Raw genomic sequence first — 25,462 nt, forward strand, 5'->3', positions numbered from 1 at the left:
TACATACATACATACATACATACATACATACATACATAAATATATATATATACATACACCTATAAAGACACATATATACACATACATACATATACACAAAAAGGAAAAACCAAACAAGACAAAGCAGAAAAGAACAAGATAAAAAATAGAAATAATAATAATGAAATAAAATGTATTTTATTTAAAAGCAACAAAGAACAGAATAAAACATTATCATTCCACAGTGTCAACAACCCGTAATGCATAGGACATATATTAACTTAAAAATGCACAAAGGTCTTGTTAGGTCTGTTTACACCAGTGTGTTGCTAAGCAACGACTGAACATGGCAACGGTTGGAGCTGAAAACAAACTGCTCTTCTTCTTGGGAGAACTCTTCATTCATTTATAACAATTTATAACATTCCACTTTTCTATCGGTGATAACTTTATTTTTGTGGCATTTTCTGCCAGTTCGGATTATCTCACAACAGTTATCAATTTCCATAAAATGGCATCAAACGACGGATCTCTTGTCAAGGAGGCTATTATGTTGCTGGATAAGCTCAGTGAAGGCAAACAGTGTTTGGATGACTTCATAGAAGATGCTGCAAAAGATCTGCAGGTAGGTGAAGTCAGATCTGTGTCAGTTTTATCTTTTCATGTAATCAATGTAACCAATTCAAATTAGATTTTTTTCCCGCCTTTCTACTGCAAGTTTTCTTTTATATAAGTTATTTATTTATAGATACATATTTGTAATAATATTGTGAGGGGGGGTAAAGGCAGGGGGATTGTTCTTGTTTGATAACCGCCTCTGTTCTGTAAATAAAAATGTAATAAAAACAAATACATAAACAAATGGAAATATTTTTTAAATGATTTACTTCATATGTGACACATTTTACAATGGTCAGCCGTTCAATTATACAATTACATTGTGTTTTGAAAAGAAAATAAGAGATAAGTGTTGAAAAACCATGAAGGTGTTGAGGTCTCAGGCAAGTTCCATCAGTACTGTGATATAGTCAAGGAAGGGTTGCCAAATATACTTAAACCTACTTGGTTTCCCTGACATCGCATATCGGATTTTCTCCATATATATAAAGTACTAGAGAGCACTGCAAGCCAGATTTCAAAACATGGGGACATCTCTTTGTTCTGATGACTGCAGTATAAATTTGACTTTAAGCTGAGTTAATAAGTAGATACATTATTAGTATACAAGTCACTGATGGAAGCTAGACCTTTCCTCCTCCTGATCAAAATAACAGCATCTTTGTGAAGGGAGAAATGCATGATTATAACAAATGGGGGATAAAGTAGAAGTGTTTGGTAAATTGAACACTTCCTTTATTTGATGCCAAACCAATCCCTTTAAATGACCTAAGAGGTTTTTTGGAGTAGCGCTGGAAGGGAGCTGCCACTAATGTCCTGCTCTATAGCCAACCATGATGGGGTTGCGTCATCAGCTACTGCAAGTTTTTGTTAGAAAGCCATTTTCCAAGCACCTAATTATTCCTTCATGAACATTTCATTTGTTCTTTTGGGCAGAACATGGATGCTCAGCATAAGAAGTTCATACTCGATGTTGTCTCCGGATGCACTGAGCACAAAAAGTTACTGGACGTAGTTGTCAACGTCTTCTACGGCCAGAATGGGAGATGGTTATCCAGAGGTGACCGGAGCCAGTTTGTCAGTAAGTTAATGAAATAAACAGGCATTCATTTTTGTTTTACTGTTGATAAAAGAACATATTTGTAACACTCTGTTGCTCCTCAGTTATCTGTTACCTCACCACTTTTGTCCTCGATGACATTGGGCTTCAGCGTTTTAGCAACATTGTCAAATCTCAGGACATCAAGAAGATGCACACAGTAAGTTTCTGAACCCATCACTGCCCTTGAAGTGGAAAGACACAGTAATAACAGCTCTGTTGTGTGTTTTGTTATAGTTCCTCAACTTCTTCTTCACACACCTCACCACATGGATACAGGAAGAGTGGAATCATATCTACGATGCTGCCTGTGTGGAGGAACAGTGGATCGGCCCCCTGCTGAGGTAAAATAGTCCTGGAAAACCCTTCTCAGACAATCACATTATTTAAAAAAAGACATGACCGCATATGTCTGTTTGTCCTTTAGATGGCGCCCCAATATTGATATTCTCATGGACCAGCTTGCTTTGAAAATGTCCTGTGGGAATCAGGTCAAGAAAATTCCGATCAAAACCACCAAGCCCCAGGAGTTCTGTCTCACCAAACCCAAACCTCGACCTCTGCCGATGCCAGAGCTCATCCCACAGCAGGAAAAATGCAAACCGGTCAGCCTCATTCACAGTTATACACTGTATTTACTTCCAATATTGCTGATCAGTTAGTTAGGTATGTACTGACTGCTGTTTTAGCCTGTAGATAACCCTTAGGAGAACATACACCAGGCCTTTATGCTGTAGATTCTGCAGTGGCTGATTCACTGAACTCACAAGGCTTTTGTTTTGAAGGTACCAAACAGCACGTACAGGGCTCCAAAGGAGATGCAGATCATAAAGGAGATAAAACAGGAGAACCATCAGAAGACTAAGGTACAACGTCTGATTTTACTATTATATTCAAAAAATACTCTGATATCTTAAAGACAAAATTAAGATAATTTTTTTCACTTCAGGAACTGCTGAATGAGGCAAACATGACACAGTTCAGATGTGGGAATCCACAGAAGTCTGAACGCACCAGGGTAGGGACTATTTTCTGTGATCGATATGTTTTTCTCATTTTACCTCCCTGGAGGCTGGATTAAACCTTGTAGTTTAACAAACATCCACCTTTCACTTTGTATTGAGCCATTTTTACTGATCAGCTGCTGATGAACCATCATCTGTGTTGCAGCGAGTGATGTTCCAGATTCAGAAAGACTTGGATTCAAAGCTCCAGTTCAATTCATTTCAACCCTCTGAACCTCCGTCCAGTAATAAGGTGAGATCTGTTTCAAATAATAAATCTTTCATTGTATATGTATATTAATATCATGTATGTTAATTTCTAATTTAATGTGTTTCTTTTTGCTGATGTTGTCAGACCAAAAACTGTCCCGTTAAGCTCAACGGTGCAGCCATCCTGAGGCAGAGGGCGCTGCGTAACCGTAAGGAGGAGGAAGAGCTGCAAAGGTACAGCACAGTGTTTACATGCCCACACCATGACCCATCCTACGGTGGCCCTGAAGGGCAAATGATAACAGAAAACGTGCAATCACAACAGCAAACACAACCACAAAAGGCAAAACACAACGACATTAACCTCTTCTGGAAAAGTAGGTACCTCTCAGGACAAGGATCATTGCTGATCAGATGGAAGCACTGTCCGTATTTTTAACAGGCGGGAGATGAGGTGCATTCAAACAGTCCATTTCAAGAAAACTGCTGTATCAAGTGTTTTTGGAAACATTTGAATCCTGTATCCTCCCACCCACAATGAGACAAGGGATTATTATCTTACTTCCAAAACCTAACAAAAACCCAACATATATAGAAAACAGAAGACTTATTATTCTTAGAAACTCAGACTACAATCTGCTAACTTACGTTTACACATACTCGTCTTCAAATAGGCATTTCAAATCTTTCATCTTTCATCTTTCAAGTCGCAGAAACACAGTCTGGCTTCTTAAAAGAAAGATCAATCCACAATAATACAGACTAGTATTGGACATTATTGAAGTAACCTAATGAAGAGAACGAATTTCTATTCTTTTTAGATTTCTATAAAGCCTTCGACTCTAAGGAGCATGCATTTCTCACGCACAAATGTGATCATCAGCCAACAACTAGATAGATAGATAGACAGATAGATAGATAGATAGATAGATAGATAGATAGATAGATAGATAGATAGATAGATAGATAGATAGATAGATAGATAGATGATAGATAGATAGATAGATAGATAGATAGATAGATAGATAGATAGATAGATAGGGTAGAACGGTGCAAAGGACGTCGTGAATTTGAGGGACTTAATAATTCTTGTAAAAGAGATACAATTTAGATTTCCTAAAATCAAACTACATTAGAGTAATTACTGTGTGTTCTTGTGCATGTTGATGCAGGGTGGAGCGTTTAACAGAAGGCGAAGGTGAGGACTCGTCTTTCGTACAGTGGCAGAAGAATATGCGCGAGATGGACCTTCATGAGGAGCTGGCCAAGATTGAGCAGAGGCGTCTGGAGGGACGCATCAGTCACAAGGAGGCAGCCATTGCCCGAATAAACATCATGGAGAGCAACCAGAAGGCCTCTCAGCTGAAGAAAGAAGAGGTTGGAAAAGACCACTCAACAATCATGAATAAAATGCATTTACAGAAGATTGCACGGTGCATTAGTTTCACAAAAGCATTTTTCTACAAACATCTTTAAACAAGTAACTTTACAATGGATTTACAATTATAAATGAAAAATGGTTGCCATAAAATGGTACTTCTGGTTGCTTTGTTCTGTCTCGCAGACAGCTCAGCTGATGAGGGAATATGCTGAGAAGAGGTTGCAGGAAGAAAAAGAACTGAGGGACTTGGTGCAACAAGTGGCAGAAGGACACAAGAACTCGAAAATGGCCAAAGAGAAGTTACATAAATTCAAGCAAAGTATAGGTATGCCTACACTTGATTTAATGAGGTTTTTTTCTCATGATTTCCATTGAATTCTCATTGATTTCTTGTACATTTCACAGTGAGAGAAGTCTCGGAGCAAAGTCAAGCGCTCCTTCGACAAGCACTGGAGGAAGCACAGGCAGAACTGAGCAGGAAGTTTCAAACCATCCTTGAAATCCGCGCCATTGAGTCACTTCCTCACATCAGAGTCAAGAATTTTGACGACACAGAAGTGAGTGGGGAGGACGTCATTACAAATTTCACGTACGTTCATGTACAGTATCTCCAAGTTAACCTGTTGTCCCGTGTCAGACTGCAGGACATGAACTGCTGGGAGAGATGTCCATAGTCGAGCTGAAGTTGCGACTGGCCCACCTGAAGGAAGTCGAGCAAACAGAGCAGCAGAAGAAACGTGAGCACATCCTGGAGGTGACTCATAAAAAGAAGGAGCTGCTGTTGGAGGAGGTGGAGCTCAACAACCTCCACATGAGAGCAATGGCACAGGCTGCAGCCATCAGGTCAGGAAAAACACGTTCGGCTCTGACTTGATTATGGCCATTTTTTATATATATATAAACACCAGAGTTGACCATGATTATTAGACATCATCTTCTTAACCAAGGTGTAGTCAGAAGAGATGGGTCTTTAGTCTGCGTCGGAAGATGTGTAGACTTTCTGCTGTCCTGATGTCAATGGGGAACTTGTTCCACCATTTAGGAGCCAGGACAGCAAACAGTGGGGATTTTGTTGAATGGCTAGGTGTCCAGCAGCAAGCCGATTGGCAGATGCAGAGCGGGGTGGACAGGCTGGGGTGTAAGGTTTAACCATGTTCTGGATGTAGACTGGACCCGATCCGTTCACAGCACGGTATGCAAGTACTAGTGTCTTGAAGCGGATGCGGGCAGCCATTGGTAAACAGTGATGGGAGCGGAGGAGTGGAGCATCTCCTGATGTTGTGCAGCATGTATCTACATGAGCGGGTTGTTGCAGCAATGTTTTCCGGTAAGGGAGAGTTGACTGTCGAGTGTCACACCCAGGTTCCTAGAAGTCTGGGTGGGGGCTAACACAGAGTTGTCGATGGTGATAGTCAGGTCATGGGTGGGAGAGCCTTTCCCTGGAAGGAAAAGTAGTTCAGTCTTGTCAAGGTGGGTTTTTAGGTGATGTGCGGACATCCACTGAGAGATGTCAGTCAGACAGGCAGAGATTCGTGCTGCTACACAGCTACACACTAATGTTATGTTCTCTGGCATGTTGCAGGAAAGAGAAGGAGAGGAAGGCCAGCGTGGATCTTCAGCAGAAAGTTGCTCAAGACAAGAGAGTTTTGGCTATGCAGAAGAAGCTCGAGGAAAAAAAGCAAGAGCAGCGGAGGCTAGAGCAAATCAAGAGCAGCAAGGCCAAAACCGCTGAAAAAACCACAGAGCAAGCCGGGACACGCGACAAAGTGAGTATGAAATCCGAAGCAAAGAAGAAGTGACTGATCTTACAGTTTTAGCCTTGTCTGGTTTTTGTTTGTGTTTGATTTTTTCATTCATAGCTATAGTGAAATAATATTCCTCATTCATCTCCACATTTCTCTTCTTCCCAGAAAACCATGACGGCGGAGGAGATTTGTGAGTCGATGGTAAAGAACTTAGAGCAGTTGATCCAGAGGGCCTTTTAAATTTCAGACCAGGATGATCATCTGTCTATCTGCTGCCAGGAGAGAAATACATGGAAAAGCTGTGTTTCATCTTTTATTACGTTGTTAATGTGACACATTTTAAATGCAATAAAATTAAATGAACAATCACTGTCAGATTTATCTCCATGATGAATTCATAATTTTGTTTTTTTACAGTTTTCTACAAACTTGAATGTAGTCCACCTTTTACTGTATGTATAACATTAGTGTTACATGTTGCACCAGGGTTTGTAATGTCCTTGAAATATTGAGTTTTCAGAATGGTTTCATTTCACTTAAGTCAGGCTCTAATGAACTAAAACGTAATTTCTGAGGTCCTGGATAAGGTTAAGGGTAAGATGTGATTTGTGGGTGGGTTAAGGTTAGGTATGTGTGGTGACTTTCAAAGAAAGAAATACCAAATAAGCCACTGAGGCCTGAATGGGGGGAACTTGGCCCAACCCAAATCCAATGTCCAGTTTGCAGCTTCAGATTTATTAACACTTTCCGAAAATGATGCTGATCACAGCAGATCAAAACAAGTTCCAATCCACAAAACAAAACTGAAACAGCTACATGATCAACAACTGTTGCTTCTCCCAAATAAAACACACACATGATTTCCATCACCAGGTGCCCCACTATATTCCTTCCCCAACAACATTAGTGCACCTTGTGTTCCATGCCGGACTGCATATGCAAAACCTGCAATATTAAAAAGAAATTAAAATGAAATATACAAAACAACGTTATGGCTCCAACAGTATGAATTGGTCATGTTAAGGGATAACGATTTGGTTAGGATGAAAGTATGAATCAATGAACTGCACTCATCTAGTCTTGATGACAATTCAACACACTTTACATCACAGTTTTTGCCATTCACCACATTCATACAGTGCATCTATTTGCAGCACTTTCTCTATGAGAAGGGGCAATTTTTGGGGTTCAGTATCTTGGCATGCGGAACGGGGAAGGCTGGGATCAAACCATCAATCTTCTGATTAGAAGACGACCATGCTACCCATTGTGCCACATCCGTGTGTGTGTGTGTGTGTGTGTGTGTGTGTGTGTGTGTCTGTGTGTGTGTGTGTGTGTGTTCCTTTACTTAACCCTAACCCTAACCCTAACCCTTTTTGAGGACCATTTCAAGCATAGACAAGTGAGGACATTTTGGCCCTAACCCTAACCCTAACCCCTTACCCTCACTTCTTCAAAGAGCTGTTTGAGGGTTAAGACTTGGTTTTCGGCTAAGGGTTCGAATTAGGGTTATGTTAGAGTTAGGCATTTAGTTTGGATGGTTAAGGTCAGGGTAAGGGGATAGGGGATAGGTAATGCATTATGCCATTGCGTGTCCTCACTGTGTTTGTACAGCTTCTTTGTGAGGACCAGTTTGAGCATATAACCAACAGAGTGAGGACATTTTGGGAAAGTGAGGACATTTTGGCCGGTCCTCACTTTGTGACCCCCCTTTAATGGACTGTTTGGGGGTTAAGACTTGGTTTTAGGGTTAGGGTTGGGTTAGGGGACTTCTACCTCTTATAGCCGCCGCTTGTTTCATAGGTGAGGTCTATAACTCTTCTATCAGTGAGCAATATAACTTATGTAACTGTGCAAACCACTAGGAAAGATACAGAGGCTTCATAACAGAGGCTTTAATTCACCATAATGTTCATTCACCACTTACAACCAGCTGGAATAATGCAATCATTTCCACAAATTCCCTCAAATTGTATCTTATGTTCCCTCATTTTTTGTACTAAAATCTCATACCAAACTTTTTTCTTATGAAACATGTCTATACAATTAATGTACTGGCTTACTGGGTTTCTATTGCACTATAATCTCTCAGTCAAGTGTCAAAGTCTGCACATGAATCATACTTCACTGTAAAGGCCACATATAAATGATCCCAATGAGCAAAACACACGTTTTAAATTGAAGGGGGCTGTGAATTACTTTGATCAGATACATGAGTTAAGCTTCACAGATCATATTCTTCAGACCTTGAAAACAGTTGGCAAAACTCTCTCAATTCAAGATCCATTTCCTCACTTGTGCTGGAGCTTTTAACACCATCACCCAATCTCATTGATTCTCAGACTTCTCATCCATGTTGCTCTTCATCAAGTTAAATTTGTTATAATTAGCTGTTTATGAAAATATTTGGCCCATTTGAAACAGCAACCTAACTCAGCATTCCAACCAGTTGGTGTCCCCCTGTGTGAGCATCCCAGCTATGCTGCCATCCTTTAATAAAGTTTCCTTTGCCTGCTTAGCCAATAAATCCACCCCTGTATTGCCCTTTATACCTCTGTGTGCCGGTATCCACATAAAAGTACTCACAATATTCATATTCTGAAATCTATACACAGTCTCCAATATCTCATTAACTAAATCTGGCCTACTGTTAGATGAAAATAAGTTTACTATTAATATTATAGTATAATATTATATTAAAATCAATGTTGAGCACGAATCTGTACACAAAACAAATTTCCTGATTTAATGTAATGATTCCGCAATCGCTACCATCTCCGACGTGTAAACTGACAAATGATCTGAAGTTCTCCTGTTCACTGACACTTTCAAGTCTGGTATATTGAAACCAAAACCTGTTTTTCCTTTAATAGAAACTTTGGATCCATCTGTATATAGTGGAACAAATGTTTCGTTTTAATATATGCACTCTTTATGCAATCATCATTTTTTTTACATTTGAAGAGTGCTTTGTGTATATGTTGATTTCATGTGAGCTGAGCGTCACACCACACACCCAAAAACTTTTGTTTTTGTCTTCTTTGTTCAGTTTATTGGCGGCTGGAAACCAACGTCAAGGTGCATTACCACCATCTACTGTGTTGTTGCACCGTTCCTGGAGGTGTGACACTCCAACACTATAATGTAAAATGTCCTCTGATCATCAAAGGTAAAATGTCCTTCTGAGATGCTTCTTGACTTTGATCCTCATCTACAAGTAGAGTACATGTTGATGTTTCTACACTTTTGGTTACCACCCGTCAATAAACTGAACAAAGAAGAAGTTTCTGTACTTGAAGGGTGTTTCAACTGGGACACATATCTGTACCACCTGCCAATAAACCAAACAGAGAAGAAGAAGAAGACTTGTTTGTCTTGCCCCGATATTTATATTCTCATGGACCAACTTGAAGCCACGAAGCCCCAGGAGGTCTGTCTCATCAAACACGAACCTCATCCTCTCCCGATGCCTGAGATCATCCCACAGCAGGAAAAATGCAAACCGGTCAGCCTCATTCACAGTTATACACTGTATATATTTCCAATATTGCTCATCAGTTAGTTTACATATGTACTGACTGCTGTTATGTACTGAGGCTTTTGTTTTGAAGGTACCAAACAGCACATACAAGGCTCCAAAGGACATGCAAATCATAAAGGAGATATCTTTTACTATTAGATTTACTATTAACTTAAAAAGAATACTCTGATATCTAAAAGGCAAAATTTGGTCTATTTAACAAATATATTATAATACAACAGTTAGACAAAACATTGAGAAACATCAGAAAACATTAATGAATCTATTCTGTACCAATGTATGTGGGGTTTATGGTGTCTGGACAATTTCTAAGTAAACGATTATCTCAGTTTTAAACTCATTGTGTGTTTTTCAACATGAAGGGTGTATATTTTGAGTATATCCTTTTGTGATATTGGAAACTTTAAATTGAACATAGCTGTGAATGTGAGCATGAATGGTTATTTGTGTCTATATGTCAGTCCTGTGATATGCTGGCGAACTCTTCAAGGCGTACCCCGCCTCTCGCCCAATGTCAGCTGACACCCCACAACCCTTTTACGATAAACACAATCTGTAAAATATTGTATCGAGTTATTATTATCAGTAATTATATTTGCCTAATTACATGCATTTGTAATGACATCCTATCTGGTTTCCACAGGAACTGCTGAATGAGGAAAAGATGACACAGTTTTGGGAGAAAAAGTCTGAACAAATGAGGGTAGGGACTATTTTCTCAGATCGATATGTTTTTCTCATTTTACCTCCCTGGAGGCTGGATTAAACCTTGTAGTTAAGCACACATCCACCTTTTACTTTGTATTGAGCCATTTTTACTGATCAGCTGCTGATGAACCATCATCTGTGTTGCAGCGAGTGATGACCCAGGTTCAGAAAGACTTGGATTCAAAGCTCCAGTTCAATTCAATACATCTCACTAAACCTCCGTCCAGTAATATGGTGGGATCTGATTATTTTATCTGTTTCAAATGATCAATCTTTCATTGTATATGTATATTAATATAATGTATGTTAATATCTAATTTGATGTGCTCATTTTGCTGATGTTGTCAGACCGAAAACAATGCAATGAAGCTGAGGGAGAAGGCGCTGCAAAACCTTAAGGAGGAGAAGGAGCTGAAAAGGTATAGCACAGTGTTTACATGCCACACCTTGACCCACTTCTCAGCATGTTCAGTATCCTACGGTGGCCCTGAAGGACAAAGGACAACAACAAATAGAGAATCACAACGGCAAATCACACAACAACAAAAAGCAAAACACAACGGCCCATTTTTAGAATATAGGACTGGATGGTGAATATCCCTTTTACGTCTGAAGGTCTTCTGCACATTTTAAGTTACCAATAACCAGTAGATGTTAGCAGGTGTTAACAGCCGCCAGCGGATGTTAGGGACATAACCTCAGTTTTACACCTTAGCGTCATCAATTGTTTTGTCCTTGTAATCAACAATGTAATCAACGCTCAGTAGATCAGACATCATTACCTCTATGCCTTTTTAAACTAAACACTGTCCCATTTTAGAACATAGGAAAAGATGAAGATGGTCAAGTCTGGTCTCAGGGTGGTAGTGACAACATGTGATGGAACTGTAACCCAGTCAGTGGAGCAGACCCTCTGTGTCCCTGTTCTCATTCACAGACAAATGTGGTCTATTGAGCTGCGTTTGTTTTGGATGGCAAGGCATTGGTATCAGTTCTGATTCTGGCCCATGTAAAGTTTTCTTCAAGTTTCCGTAGCGGCCGTCTGGTGGATGGTGCTGTTGTGGTCAGGGTTGTCATGTCGTCCATGTAAGGCCCTGATTGGTGTTAATCGGACCCCCGACTTTTGTCACTCACCACTTACCACCCATTTTGAACCTCTGATAATCACCTTCATCACCATGGTGAACGCTAGTGGGGAGAGCTATGTAGCCAGCTATGATGCCTATAAACATTAATGTTATGTTCTTTGGCAAACTGCAGGAAAGAGAAGGAGAGGAAGACCAGCCTGGATCTTCGGCAGAAAGTAGTTCAAGACAAGAAAGTTTTGGCTGAGCAGAATAAGCCCGAGGAAAAACAACAAGAGCTGCAAAAACTCGAGCAAATCAAGAGCAGCAAGCCCAAAACTGCTGAACATGGTAACGGTTCGAGCTGAAAACAAAATGCTCTTCTTCTTTGGAAAACTCTTCATGAATCTATAATATTTTAATACAAATATATATTTTTCCCACTTTTCTGTTGGTGATAACGTTTGTGGCATTTTCTGCAAGTGCAGATCATCTCACCACAGTTATCAATCTCCATCTGTTTTCTGCAGGTCAATGTAAAATGGCATCAGACGACGGATCTCTTGTCAAGGAGGCTACTGCGTTGCTGGATAAGTTCAGTGCTGGCGAACAGTGTTTGGATGGCTTCATAGAAGATGCTGAAAAGGATCTGCAGGTAAGTGAAGTCAAATCTGTGCCGGTTTGATCTTTTCATGTAACACCAATTTAAATTAGATTTTATTTTTTATCTTTCTACTGCAAGTTTTTTTTAATAGAAGTAATTTATTAATAGATTTATTTGGGGGATTGGGAGTGGAGGCATGGGGGTTGTTCTTGTTTCTTTTATTTATAGTTTTCCAGAAAAAAAGACAGAACATTTAGTGGTTGTCAAACAAGATTAAAGTTTGCCCGCGATTGAAAGTTTCTAACTGTTGTGACCAGCCAAGATTGGCTGTATCTGGATTGGGAGGAAGATTGTTCCCATAGACATGTGAGAAGCAATGAAAAACCAGTGGAGTCTGCTGCAGACCCAAAACATGTGAACCAGGGTTCCTTTAGATTGTTTGCATTTGTTGCAGAGTGGAGATGAGGATGTGTAAAATAAGTGTTATTTAACCCCTAAATGATGGAGTCTATGTAGGACCTTATATTGAATTAACTGATGGTCCGAGTTAATTGAGCAAGAGTGTATGCTAAGAAGACATTTAGCCCATTAATCCTCTGAGATTTCAATTCCCATGTCACTCTCCCAGGACGTCCACAGATGCTGCGTAGGTGAAGCAGTTGGACACATTTACAAATTTAGAGACCAGATTTTTGGTAACAGGTCAGTAGGGACTGAAGCTCATCTAGATAATTATAAGTTTGAAAGTTTGAAATACTTCCTCTGACATAGTTCCTGATTTGCAGATACCCGAAAAAAATCTGATGACTGCAGTATAAATTTGACTTTAAGCTGAGCAAATAAGTAGATACATTATTAGTATACAAGTCACTGATGGAAGCAAGACCTTTCCTCCTCCAGATCAAAATAACAGCATCTTTGTGAAGGGAGAAATGCATGATTATAACAAATGGGGGACAAAGTAGAAGTGTTTGGTAAATTGAACACTTCCTTTATTTGATGCCGTACCTGTATCACGTTATTGACTGTAAAACCAATCCCTTTAAATGACCTAAGAGGTTTTTTGGAGTAGCGCTGGAAGGGAACTGCCACTAATGTCCGGCTCTATAGCCAACCACGATGGGGTTGTGTCTTTAACCTCTATGCATCCTGTCAGTAAATAAGGGCTCTGGCATTGGCTGCCCAGTCATAGTGTTGGACCTCAGGTAAACCCAGTCCCCCTGAGTCTTTAGATTTACAAAGATGTTTTTTACCTATAAGATGTGTTTTCGGTGTGTTTTGAAGTAAGGAACCTTGGCAAGGTCACCATTTTTACAGCATTAATTTGGCCCATCATTGACAGGGGAAGTGTTTGCCAGTATTCACTATCACTCCGAAGCCTATTTATCATAACTCTATAGTTCAGTTTATAAAGCAGGTCTGATTGCTTATGAACAGTGATTCTCAGGTACTTTACATGGTCAGTAATTTTAAATGGAAGATGCAGAGAAACTCAGGATTTAGATCCTCACTCAGACGCATTAATTCACTCTACTGCCAATTTATAGTGCACCCCGATAGCTTTCCAAACATTTTAATAAGGTCTAGAAGTAATGAGACAGATTCCTCAGACCGTGAGAGAAATAAAACTACGTGATCAGCTACTGCAAGTTTTTGTTAGAAAGCCATTTTTCAAGCACCTAATTATTCCTTGATGAACATTTCATTTGTTGTTCTTGGGCAGAACATGGATGCTCAGCATAAGAAGTTCATACTTAATGTTGTCTCCGGATGCACTGAGCACAAAAAGTTATTGGACGTAGTTGTCAACGTCTTCTACGGCCAGAATGGGAGATGGTTATCCAGAGGTGACCGGAGCCAGTTTGTCAGTAAGTTAATGAAATAAACAGGCATTCATTTTTGTTTTACTGTTGATAAAAGAACATATTTGTCACACTCTGTTGCTCCTCAGTTATCTGTTACCTCACCACTTTCGTCCTCGATGACATTGGACTTCAGCGTTTTAGCAACATTGTCAAATCTCTGGACATCAAGAAGATGCACACAGTAAGTTTCTGAACCCATCACTGCCCTTGAAGTGGAAAGACACAGCAATAACAGCTCTGTTGTGTGTTTTGTTATAGTTCCTCAACTTCTTCTTCAAACACCTCACCACATGGATACAGGAAGAGTGGAATCATATCTACGATGCTGCCTGTGTGGAGGAACAGTGGATCAGCCCCCTGCTGAGGTAAAATAGTCCTGGAAAACCCTTCTCAGACAATCACATTATTTAAAAAAAGACATGACCCGCATATGTCTGTTTGTCCTTTAGATGGCGCCCCCATATTGATATTCTCATGGACCAGCTTGATTTGAAAATGTCCTGTGGGAGTCAGGTCAAGAAAATTCCCATCAAAACCACCAAGCCCCAGGAGTTCTGTCTCACGAAACCCAAACCTCGACCTCTGCTGATGCCAGAGCTCATCCCACAGCAGGAAAAATGCAAACCGGTCAGCCTCATTCACAGTTATTACTTCCAACATTGGTAATCAGATAGTTTACATATGTACTGACTGCTGTTTTAGCCTTTAGATAATGCTTAGGAGAACATACACCAGGCCTTTATGCTGTAGATTCTGCAGTGGCTGATTCACTGAAATCATGAAGCTTTTGTTTTGAAGGTACCAAACAGCACGTACAGGGCTCCAAAGGAGATGCAGATCATAAAGGAGATAAAACAGGAGAACCATCAGAAGACTACGGTACAACGTCAGATTTTACTATTATATTAAAAAAATACTCTGATATCTTAAAGACAAAAGATGGTCTGTTTAACAAATATATTATAATACAGGAAATTTAAACAGAGGGGGTAAGAGTTAATCAACAGCTCATACATCCAACAGTTCGATAAAACACTGAGAAACATTATAAAACATTAATAAATATATTCTATACCAATGTATGTGGGGTTTTTGGTGTTTGGACAATTTTAAGTTTAAGAATATCTCGGTTTTACACAAATTTTGTGTTGCTTCTGTTGTGTTCAATTTCAATTCAATTTGAAGGGTGTATATTTTGAGTACATTCTTTTGTGATATTGGAGACTCTAAATTGAACATAGCTGTGAATGTGAGCATGAATGGTTATTTGTGTCTATGTCAGTCCTGTGATATGCTGGCGACCTGTCCAAGGCGTACCCCGCCTCTCGCCCAATGTCAGCTGACACCCCACAACCCTTTTACGATAAACACAACCTGTCACAGTTATTAACAATTTATTTAAAGTATTGTATCGAGTTATTATTATCACTACTTATATTTGCCTAATTACATGCATTTGTAATGACATCCTATCTGGTTTCCACAGGAACTGCTGAATGAAGCAAACATGTTACAGTTCAGTTTTGTGAATCGACCGAGGTCTGAACGCACCAGGGTAGGGACTATTTTCTGTGATGGAGGTGTTTTTCTCATTTTACCTCCCTGGAGGCTGGATTAAACCTTGTAGTTAATCACACATCCACCTTTCACTTTGTATTGAGCCATTTTTACTGATCAGCTGCTGATGAACCATCATCTGTGTTGCAGCGAGTGATGACCCAGGTTCAGAAAGACTTGGATTCAAAGCTCCAGTTCAATTCAATACATCTCACTAAGACTCCGTCCAGTAATATGGTGAGATCTGATTATTTTATCTGTTTCAAATGATCAATCTTTCATTGTATATGTATATTAATATCATGTATATTAATATCTAATTTAATGTGTTCATTGTGCTGATTGTTGTCAGACCGAAAACTGTCCCGTCAAGCTCAACAATGCAATGAAGCTGAGGGAGAAGGCGCTGCGTAACCGTAAGGAGGAGAAGGAGCTGAAAAGGTATAGCACAGTATTTACATGCCACACATTGACCCACTTCTCAGCATGTTCAGTATCCTACGGTGGCCCTGAAGGACAAATGACATCAACAAATAGTGAATCACAACGGCAAATCACACAACAACAAAAAGCAAAACACAACGGCCCATTTTTTGAATATAGGACTGGATGGTGAATATTCCTTGTACGTCTGAAGGTCTTCTGCACATTTTAAACTGCCAACCACCAGTAGATGTTTTAAGGTGTAAGTGGCCATGAGCGGATGTTAGGCACATAACTTCAGTTTTGCAGCTTAGTGTTATCAAGTGTTTTGTCCTTGTAATCAACAATGTAATCAACGCTCAGTAGATCAGACATCATTACCTCTATGCCTTTTTAAACTAAACACTGTCCCATTTTATAACATAGGAAAAGATGGAGAATATCCCTTTTTCTGTCCAATCGCACTAATTAATGCTTACCACCAGTTGATGTTAGCGGATTACCTTAGCGTCATCATGCGTTTCTGCCTTTTAATCACAAGACACCCTCTTCTAAGGCAGGCCCACCACAGGTTGATCAGACCTGGGTGCATGTCCCCAGCATCTTGGGGCCCAGTTGGGATCTTTTTTTGGCGCTCTCCACCTACTACCCATTTTGAAGCTCTGATAATCACCTCCAGCGCAATGGTGAAGGCTAGTGGGGAGGCGCTTCCATATGTTGGTAAAATCTGGTGTGGTGAAGCACAATTGCAGATCTTCGAAGTGGGCTTCAATCAAATTTATGATGGGCTCTGGTACTTTGAAGAAGTTGAAAGCAGCCCAGAGGACACTATGTGGTACTTAACCAAATGCATTAGCGAGATCGAGGAAGATGACATGTAGATCTCTCTTCTCGCTCATGGCTGATTTGGTGCCAGATCATGCTAGTGTTGTCAACATCCAGAGAACCCTGGAATTCCAGGAATCACAACGGCAAATCACAAAACACAACAACATAAAGCTAAACACAACTTTAACTTCTACCGGAAAAGGTAGGTACCTGCTATGACAAGAGTTATTGCCTATTGGACGGAAGCATTGTTCGTCTTTTTATCAGGTGGGAAAATTAGATGGGGTGTGTCCGAATAGTCAATTCAAGTGAGTGAAATGAACAGTAAGTAATTCATCAGCCACAGCGGCCACAGTGCTTCCGTCCAACCTTACTTTGTCATAGCAGGTACCTACCTTTTCCGGTAGAAGTTAATGTCACTGTGTTTTGCTTTTTGTTGTTGTGTTTTGTGATTTGCTGTTGTGATTCCCCTGTTTTCCATTTTAATTTGCCCTTCAGGGCCACCGTAGCATCCTGCACAGGACACAATTAGAATGAACTGCAGAGAAATTTGAATTCGAAGGAGTTAATTATTCTTGTGAATGTTTTGATTAATGTTACTGTATAAAAATATGTAAAAGAGTTCCTTGATCGAATTTAGATTTCTTAAAATAAAAACTACACTAGAGTAATTCTGAGTGTTCTTGTGCATGTTGATGCAGGGTGGAGCGTTTGGCAGAAGGCGGAGGTGAGGTCACCTCTTTCGTACAGTGGCAGAAGAATATGCGCGAGATGGAGCTTCATGAGGAGCTGGCCAAGATTGAGCAGAGGCGTCTGGAGGGTCGCATCAGTCACAAGGAGGCAGCCTTTCCCCCAAAAATTATCATGGAGAGAAACCAGAAGGCCTCTCAGCTGAAGAAAGAAGAGGTCAGAAAAGACCGCACGGTGCATTAGTTTCACAAAAGCATGTCTGTTTTCTTTAAACAAGTAATTTTACAAGGGATTTACAATTATATATGAAAAATGCCATAAAATGGTACTTCTGGTTGCTTTGTTGTGTCTCGCAGACAGCTCAGCTGATGAGGGAATATGCTGAGAAGAGGTTGCAGGAAGAGAAAGAACTGAGGGACTTGGTGCAAAAAGCGGCAGAAGGACAGAATAACTCGAAAATGGCCAAAGAGAAGTTACATAAATTCAAGCAAAGTATAGGTATGCCTACACTTGTGATTTAATGAGGTTTTTTTCTCATGATTTCCTTTCTATTCTCATTGATTTCTTGTACATTTCACAGTGAGAGAAGTCTCGGAGCAAAGTCAAGTGCTCCTTCGACAAGCACTGGAGGAAGCACAGGCAGAACGTAGCAGGAAGTTTCAAACCATCCTTGAAATCCGCGCCATTGAGTCACTTCCTCACGTCAGATTCAAGTATTTTGACGACACAGAAGTGAGTGGGGAGGACGTCATTACAAATTTCACGTACGTTCATTTACAGTATCTCCAAGTTAACCTGTTGTCCCGTGTCAGACTGCAGGACATGAACTGCTGGCAGAGATGTCCATAGTTGAGCTGAAGTTGCGACTGGCCCACCTGAAGGAAGTCGAGCAAACAGAGCAGCAGAAGAGACATGAGCACGTCCTGAAGGTGAATCAGAAAAAGAAGAAGCTGGATTTGGAATTGGAGACCGAGTACCTCCACATGAGAGCAATGGCACAGGCTGCAGCCATCAGGTCAGGAAAAACACGTTCAGGTCTGACCTGATTATGGCAGCAGGAAAAGTATACAAGCACAACAAATAACACATACATTAATGTTATTTTATTTGGCATTTTGCAGGAAAGAGAAGGAGAGGAAGGATCTTCAGCAGAAAATTGCTCAAGAAAAGGTTTTGGCTGAGCAGAAAAAGCTCGAGGAAAATGAGCAAGAGCAGCGAAGACTAGAGCAAATCAAGAGCAGCCAGGCCAAAACCGCTGAACCAACGACAAAAGTGAGTATGAAATCCAAATCAAAGAAGAAGTGACTGCGCTCACTAACAGTTTTAGCCTTGTCTGGTTTTTGTTTGGGTTTCGATTCATTCAAAGAGGCAGTGAAATAATATTCCTCATTCATCTCCACATTTCTCTTCTTCCCAGAAAACCATGACGGCGGAGGAGATTTGTGAGTCGATGGTAAAGAACTTAGAGCAGTTGATCCAGAGGGCCTTTTAAATTTCAGACCAGGACGATCATCGGTGTATCTGCCGCCAGGAGAGAAATACATGGAAAAGCTGTGTTTCATCTTTTATTATATTGTTAATGTGACACATTTTAATGCATTAAAAGTACATGAACAATCACCGTCAGATTTATCTCCATGATGAATTCATCATTTTTGATTTTTTACAGTTTTCTACACACTTGAATGTAGTCCACCTTTTACTGCAGTTACAACATTAGTGTTACATGTTGCACCAGGGTTTGTTATGTCCTTTAAATATTGAGTTTTCAGAATTGTTTCATTTCTGCATTACACACGTCTGTGGCCTTAGGACCTTTTCCAGCATTAAAAATGACGTTTCTCAGAAGAGAACCAGGACTTTAACAGGAAAGCGTTTTTATAGTATAATACATATTAGAATATTGTATTTGTTGAAGATTGGAAATTATCCTTCAGTCCAATTAATGTGCTCCAATCTAACAATTTTGTCAATCACTTCAACACCTCTTCCAAACCTGATATCGCTGCATAAATTCAATTGTAGGAAAGCTCTTTCAAAAGCTATTTTCCTGAGAAAGTACATTCATTTAAAAATTATTATTGTTCATGTGTATTGATTATACTCAAAAATGTATAATTTATTATTTTATTGTAGTTTGATGATGTAATAATATACTTTAAATTGTAATATTGTACGTTTTGTTTATTTATATTGTAGAAAATACGATTATTTTTTAATGTATGTCGTTTATCATGTTTTTTAAAACTAATTTCTACTACATTTAATCACTAAGAATTTTACTGTAGAAAAATATTAAACATAACAACTCGTAAACAATCATTTAAATACCACATTTCTCAAATGTTTAAAATGCTGCAGCAGCCTCCACACTAATGACAGCACAAGGAGCAATAGTGCCCCTGATGGCTGTTCTATGTAACAGCAAGTTATCTGCCATGAATGCTGCCCATTTTGTGCCGTTTTTTTTTTTTTTCTCCAAAGCAAAATCACATGATACGTATTTTGTCATATGACACTGATGAGAGGACTGATCCCGCTGCGAGAGAGCGACTTCCACAGTGAAAACAAAGGCAGCTCGACCACTTGTCCGGGATGAGATGCTGTAGACGGACACTGGTCGGTGGTCGCACTCGATAATATCCGGAGGATGATGGAGTGTCGGGGACTTCTGCCTCTTATAGCCGCCGCTTGTTTCATGGGTGAGGTCTATAACTCTTCTATCAGCGAGCAACATAACTGATGTAACCATGAAAAACACCAGTACAGTGACTTTACCAACTCGAACCACTCTACCGAGTCTATAACTTATAATATTTAAACAAAGTAAAACACTATAAATGCGACCAAAAAAAGTGTATACGAATAATTGTGGACATTTGTTTGACAAATGTTTTCATAGAAATTAAGTCCATGAGTTGCTTTTCTTGTAGTTGTTTGTTCCCTGAAACTTTATCATTTAAACCTTTTTTTTACTCAAACCTCAAATCAAACTTTCTTCTTATGGAGAATGTCTCTACAAATAATGTGCTGGCTTACTGGGTTTCTACTGCACTACATTAGTCTGTCTACCCTCTCTCTCCACCCAAATGTTGTGATTTAGGATCAGTAGCAGGGTTACTTTCTTTTCTTTTTTACAACGATTTGATAGAGAAATGTTGCCAAACCAGAGGAGACTAAACCGGACCAATCACATGACACCCTGGGTAATTGCATTTCATGAGTAGGATGGCTCCTATTCAAGAAAGCACTTAAGTACACGGCTAATGTGATTACTACCACAATATAGGCTCTGTTCCACTGACGTGCTTATACCTGTGGCCCTCACTTTCTCGCTGCATGGGGGGATGTTGTGCCTTAGATTTTGTGGAGTGATTTTACGATACCACAATGACACAGCTACGCAAGTAATGGGTGGAATAGGTGGATTAGGCAAACGCTCTAACCGTAAACCTGACCCATTTTCTTTCATACCTTGGTTACATGTCCGTTTGTTAGCCTGGATTCATGTTCAGTACATGTCTGAGAAGAAAGCATGTTATGTTATGTGGATCTTCTGATATCGACTGTTTACTTAAGATCCTTGCTGTTAATATCTGAAAATATGAACATAAGGTATTCCTCTCCTTCAGGCCTGGTGGGAAGCCAGACCACACTTACCCCTGCTGTGGTCAGCACCACTCTCATCGAGAATGTGACCAGTCTGACTGTAACTCCCATGATTCTCAGCAGCACGACCCCGGGCTGCTTCGCGTTCAACACTTCGACTTGCGAGCCTTGTGCTCCAGGATCACAGTACGACAACAGTGAGTCAACGGCCGTGTCATCTGACTTTAGGCCACATTCTTAGACCTTTTTTTATTGTGCAATGGTGGATCATGGAAACGTTTTATGTAACGTTTTAGAATCTTAACTCATTTCTTTTCGTTAGATACATGTCTTGACTGTCCTTCGTGAAAAGATAAATTCTGAGATTTTCGTACTTTCTTAAAGTCAAGCTTAACAAATCATTCTCTGTCCCTCCATAGACACCCTGCTGTGTGCATGCTGTTCTGACCCCGGGTTGTGTCTATTTCCTGGAGCCTGCCTGGCATGTGCCACAGGTTTTTATCAGCCACTTGCAGGACAGCAGCAGTGTCTGCCCTGCAGCCGGGGCTCCTACACAAAGTAAGGCCACAGATTATGCCACTGAACTAAACATGTTCTTATACTTCTACTTCTATTTAACGTCTACTTCACTTGTCAATTTATTGTATATTCTACACCTACTGCACAGTTTCACTGGAAGTCCATTATGTCACCCCTGCCCTGCTGGATCCTTCAACAATAATAGTGGTGCAGACACCTGCACAAGTTGTTCAACAGGTGTGTTTATTCAGCTGTAGACCAAAACTTTATCGTTCACAAAACTGCAGTTTGCATGTTGTCAGAAACTAGACATGTACATTTAATATGTATCTGCAAATATAATTATCAAAGAATTTTAGCCTGCAAATGAATCATTTACACACAGTTTCATATAATCGAAAACTCGGGGGGGAAAACTTGCATCACATGTTTTGAGTTATTATGTCTCTGCTGCTTTCAGGTTTCTTTTCATCACAGCTGAGTTCCACAACATGCGCACCATGTGCAAGAGGAAGCTTTTGCAAGTAAGTTACACTTGAATGTCACCGGGTTTCAGTTTTTTTTTTTATTTATCTCTGCCTGTTGTGACCAGGATCAGTGTGGATGGAACTTTTTAAACTATGTTTTGAAACAACCCGGATCAAACATCACATGTTTCCATTCCATGGCTCTGTTTGCCTGCATAGATACATCTACACTCCCACAAACACACACACACACGCACGCACGCACCAACATTTCCCGTCACTTATTGAGATATGGTTACAGCAGGTTAAACAATACAGCCAGTGTTCTTCCTCCAAGCAAAGTTCTGCAGGTGGATCTTCAGGATTCCGCTGCGAGATTGGAAAAGTATTTCCTCCAGAGTGTTCTCGATTTGCCTTGGATCTAAAGTGCCCTAAATTCTGTCAACGTCTGGAGGCATCACAAGCAAAGCAAAGGAGGAGGATTGAGGAACCAGCAGTTTCCTTGGAATCCTCCCACATACTGTATCAGCTGATTTCAGCATCATATATTTCAGATTTGATTCAAAGCTTGTGACCTTTGATGAGGATTCAAAGAAAGATCCAGTGGTTACCTTTAGACTCAGCTCTTCAACATGAACGTCTGGTAACCTTGATGAAACCATGGCCTCACCAAACTCCATCCACAGCTGATCTTTAGTTTCTGTTCCAGTAAAAGCAATCGCTGACCTCTAAGTTACTTGTGGCACAAACCTAATACAAGTACAAAATAATAATCTGTAGATTTATGTTCACAAACACCTCTTTCTATTTCTCTTACAGCTCCTCTGGTTGCTCACATTGCCAGATGTGTCCTGTAGGAACAGAGGCTCTACAGACCGCTGCTAAAGACTGCACACCGTGTCGGCCAGGTAATGCACACCTGTTAAACCTAAAGCTTCAAGGCTGTAGTAATTTCTATGAGGGCCTGATGACGCTTGTAATTTAAAGCACGATTGTTTATCCAGGTGATATCTGTTTTTTTGTTTTTTGACAGGCATGCACAAGGCCCCCCATCAAACTATGTGTCAGATCTGTGGCAGTGGCTTCTTCCAGATCCACTGGGGCCAGGAAATCTGTGACGTCTGCCCAGAGAATCACTACTGCCCTGTGAGTGCTGCACCCCCCCATTGTGCGCCCACCACATACTGCAGTCTCCAAACTTTGCACCCTCCACTCTACACCCTCAACTCTGCATCCTCTACACTCTGCACCCTCCACTCTGTAACCTCCATATTCTGAACCCTCCACTCTGTAACATCCACATTCTGTACCCTCCACTGTGCACCCTCTAATCTGCAGTCTCCAAACTCTGCACCCTCCACTTTGTAACCTCCATATTCTGAACCCTCTTCACTCTACACCCTCTCCTCCACACCTTCCACACTCTGATCCATCTACATTTGTGTTCGAGAGTTTGAGAGATGACCCGCATGTTTGTCCCTCATATTATTTTCTCAGAGTCCAGATGTGAACCCCATTCTGTGTCCAAATGATGCCTTCTGTCCAGCGGGCAGTTTGGCTCCAGGCTACTGCATGGAGACCTTCTTCCGCAAATCAGGGGATACTTGCGAGCTGGCTCCTGTCACTATTGCTTTGTTAGTTATTGGAGGTGGAGGTAAGTAGCACCGTGCTACCAGTGCAATTAAATACTTTTCCAGATATGTCAGCAATATATCTTGCCTTTACTAAATGCCATGTTAAAGGTATTGGAATTACAATTATGATTTTCAAACTGATGGTCTTTAAAGTAAACATAATTTGCACTGCAGGGTCCTATTCTATGTAATCTGATTATATGCAAGACTTTTTCTTTTATACAAATGTTACTAGCATTAGTTTAACATTGTACTGGCTGTTAACTTCCTTTGTGTAACACTAGCACGCCTATTTTCTGCAGCTTACTGTGGACTTGTTTTGTGGAACTAGAAAACACTGAGGCACTGTGAAGTTCTACTTTTTGCATTTATTGCTATGTTTGTGTAAATGAAACAGACTGTTATGAACATAACCTGTCTCTAAATAGAGAAGTTTCATGATCAAGTTGTGTAATTTATTTTTCTTTCTTAGTTTTAGATTTATTTCTTACATTGGATAATAAGCACATTTCATAAATAACTAAGCATTGTTCTGTGAATGTATTTGATGTGTGTGACATATAACTCAGATTTTCTGAGAGGCTTTTTCTCCATTGAGTCCTAGTAAGACTTTTCTTTTTACAAACAGGAAACCGATTCTGTTTCTGGCCTTACACTGAGAACACGTTGTTCACAAACAAGACATAATGAAGCAAAATAAGAATCATGCTCACATGTCAATGCATTCTTTGTGCGTCTAATAAGCCCGAGTGTAGATGGTCATTCCATTTGTGTTTTTTCCCCCACTTTTCCAGTGGCCTTGCTCTTCATCATTTTAATGATTCTGCGTCGACGGAGAGACACTGACGGAGAACTGACTGTTGCTCGAGCTCCATTGTTATGCAAAGAGCGGCCTCAAGGTCGATACTATGGCATCCCCTGTGATGGAGAACCTGTGTATGCTGGCTGGTGACCCAAAGGACCTCAGTTTAGTGTTCGTACAGGAACGTCCCCGGTGGCCCAACAAACTGAAGTCTTATTTCCCATGTGGGTCTCCACTAAAGACAAAGAACAGACAGAGGAAGACTGACGGTAAAATCCCTGGACGGTGCTTCGACAACCCACCAGCTTTTTGTATGTTGTACATTTTAATATATTACCGAGAAACAGAAGTTTTGTGAATTCTTGTAGTTTGACACTGTTACAGTTGTTTCCCCTCAGAGATGAACACTTTCCTTTTGTAAAGTAGGTTATTGGATTATCAGAGGTATGCTGAAACGGTGTAAATAACATGCGTGCCTCCACTTGGTGGGAACGTCTCTCTCTTATGAAAGCACTTTTTTCACGAAGGTAATTGATTTATTTCGCACTCGTGTTGGTGGACTAGCGGGCGCTTCCATTACCTTGTGTGGTTCCTCAGTGACAACGATACGTAAAGCTGTGGTTGGGGCCTTGTGTGTTTTTTAATGCGTTTGATTTCAGTACGTCATGTGTCTGTATTTTCACTGATATCTTTGCTTAAAATTTCCCTCTGCTTTTTTAAGGTTATATTTGTATGTTTTAAAAGAAAATAAATAAAAATTATTAAATGGAGCCTAATTTCCAAAATGATTGTCATCCTTACCTCCACAAGCAAAGTTATGTTTTCACCAGTGTCTGTTGGTTTGTGTTTGTCAGTAGGATTACACAAAAATATACACAAATTTCAACAAAACTTGGTGGGGGGATGGGGCCTGGGAAACACCCATTCAATTTTGGTACAGTCTTTAACATTGCAACATGAAAGTTTTTCAACATTTTCATTTAATTTTCAGGGAACAATTCCCTGAACTAAATTTTCCACTGTTTAGGATTATGATTTATGACACATGAATCATTTAGGTTATTTTTTCTTTCCTGTTGTAATAGTCAGGCAACTATGAGTAGGCTTGTTCCTCT

General features: G+C 40.2%; 2 protein-coding genes across 4 annotated transcripts; both read left to right on the plus strand.

Annotated features, from left to right (window-relative positions):
- Positions 1-333: 333 nt before the first annotated feature.
- On the plus strand, positions 334-18,936 carry cfap99 (cilia and flagella associated protein 99). 3 transcript variants are annotated; one of them, XM_034576869.1, is made up of 15 exons: positions 334-604; positions 1,534-1,678; positions 1,762-1,856; positions 1,934-2,040; positions 2,124-2,301; positions 2,482-2,562; positions 2,646-2,714; positions 2,867-2,953; positions 3,056-3,144; positions 4,083-4,287; positions 4,475-4,616; positions 4,697-4,848; positions 4,929-5,134; positions 5,874-6,057; positions 18,734-18,936. In XM_034576869.1, exons 1-15 carry the CDS (start codon positions 491-493, stop codon positions 18,806-18,808), a joined length of 1,929 nt encoding a protein of 642 aa, XP_034432760.1. In that variant the 5' UTR covers positions 334-490; the 3' UTR covers positions 18,809-18,936. The 3 variants fall into 3 exon arrangements, with proteins under 3 accessions (XP_034432760.1, XP_034432759.1, XP_034432761.1); XM_034576868.1 differs by lacking the exon at positions 18,734-18,936 and adding an exon at positions 6,202-6,369; XM_034576870.1 differs by lacking the exon at positions 18,734-18,936 and adding an exon at positions 6,202-6,318 and having other exon boundaries at positions 5,874-6,061.
- A 912-nt stretch (positions 18,937-19,848) lies between these two features.
- Positions 19,849-25,106, plus strand: si:dkey-21a6.5 (laminin subunit gamma-1). Its single transcript, XM_034576871.1, has 9 exons — positions 19,849-20,018; positions 20,949-21,122; positions 21,345-21,483; positions 21,593-21,681; positions 21,905-21,968; positions 22,731-22,819; positions 22,945-23,057; positions 23,409-23,565; positions 24,340-25,106. Exons 1-9 carry the CDS (start codon positions 19,967-19,969, stop codon positions 24,495-24,497), a joined length of 1,035 nt encoding a protein of 344 aa, XP_034432762.1. The 5' UTR covers positions 19,849-19,966; the 3' UTR covers positions 24,498-25,106.
- The last annotated feature ends 356 nt before the right edge of the window (positions 25,107-25,462 follow it).

The sequence above is a fragment of the Hippoglossus hippoglossus genome, chromosome 22, assembly GCF_009819705.1.
Source record: "Hippoglossus hippoglossus isolate fHipHip1 chromosome 22, fHipHip1.pri, whole genome shotgun sequence".
NCBI classification, from domain to species: Eukaryota; Metazoa; Chordata; class Actinopteri; order Pleuronectiformes; family Pleuronectidae; genus Hippoglossus; species Hippoglossus hippoglossus.

What these genes read in the sequence shown, in the direction of transcription:
- si:dkey-21a6.5 (XM_034576871.1), top strand. Translation starts at nt 19,967, where the DNA reads ATGATGGAGTGTCGGGGACTTCTGCCTCTTATAGCCGCCGCTTGTTTC. An exon ending in AGCCGCCGCTTGTTTCATGG is followed by an intron (nt 20,019 to 20,948) that starts GTGAGGTCTATA and finishes CCTCTCCTTCAG; the next exon opens with GCCTGGTGGGAAGCCAGACC. An exon ending in AGCCGGGGCTCCTACACAAA is followed by an intron (nt 21,484 to 21,592) that starts GTAAGGCCACAG and finishes CCTACTGCACAG; the next exon opens with TTTCACTGGAAGTCCATTAT.
- cfap99 (XM_034576869.1), top strand. Translation starts at nt 491, where the DNA reads ATGGCATCAAACGACGGATCTCTTGTCAAGGAGGCTATTATGTTGCTG. An exon ending in AGAAGTCTGAACGCACCAGG is followed by an intron (nt 2,715 to 2,866) that starts GTAGGGACTATT and finishes TCTGTGTTGCAG; the next exon opens with CGAGTGATGTTCCAGATTCA. An exon ending in CTCAGCTGAAGAAAGAAGAG is followed by an intron (nt 4,288 to 4,474) that starts GTTGGAAAAGAC and finishes TCTGTCTCGCAG; the next exon opens with ACAGCTCAGCTGATGAGGGA.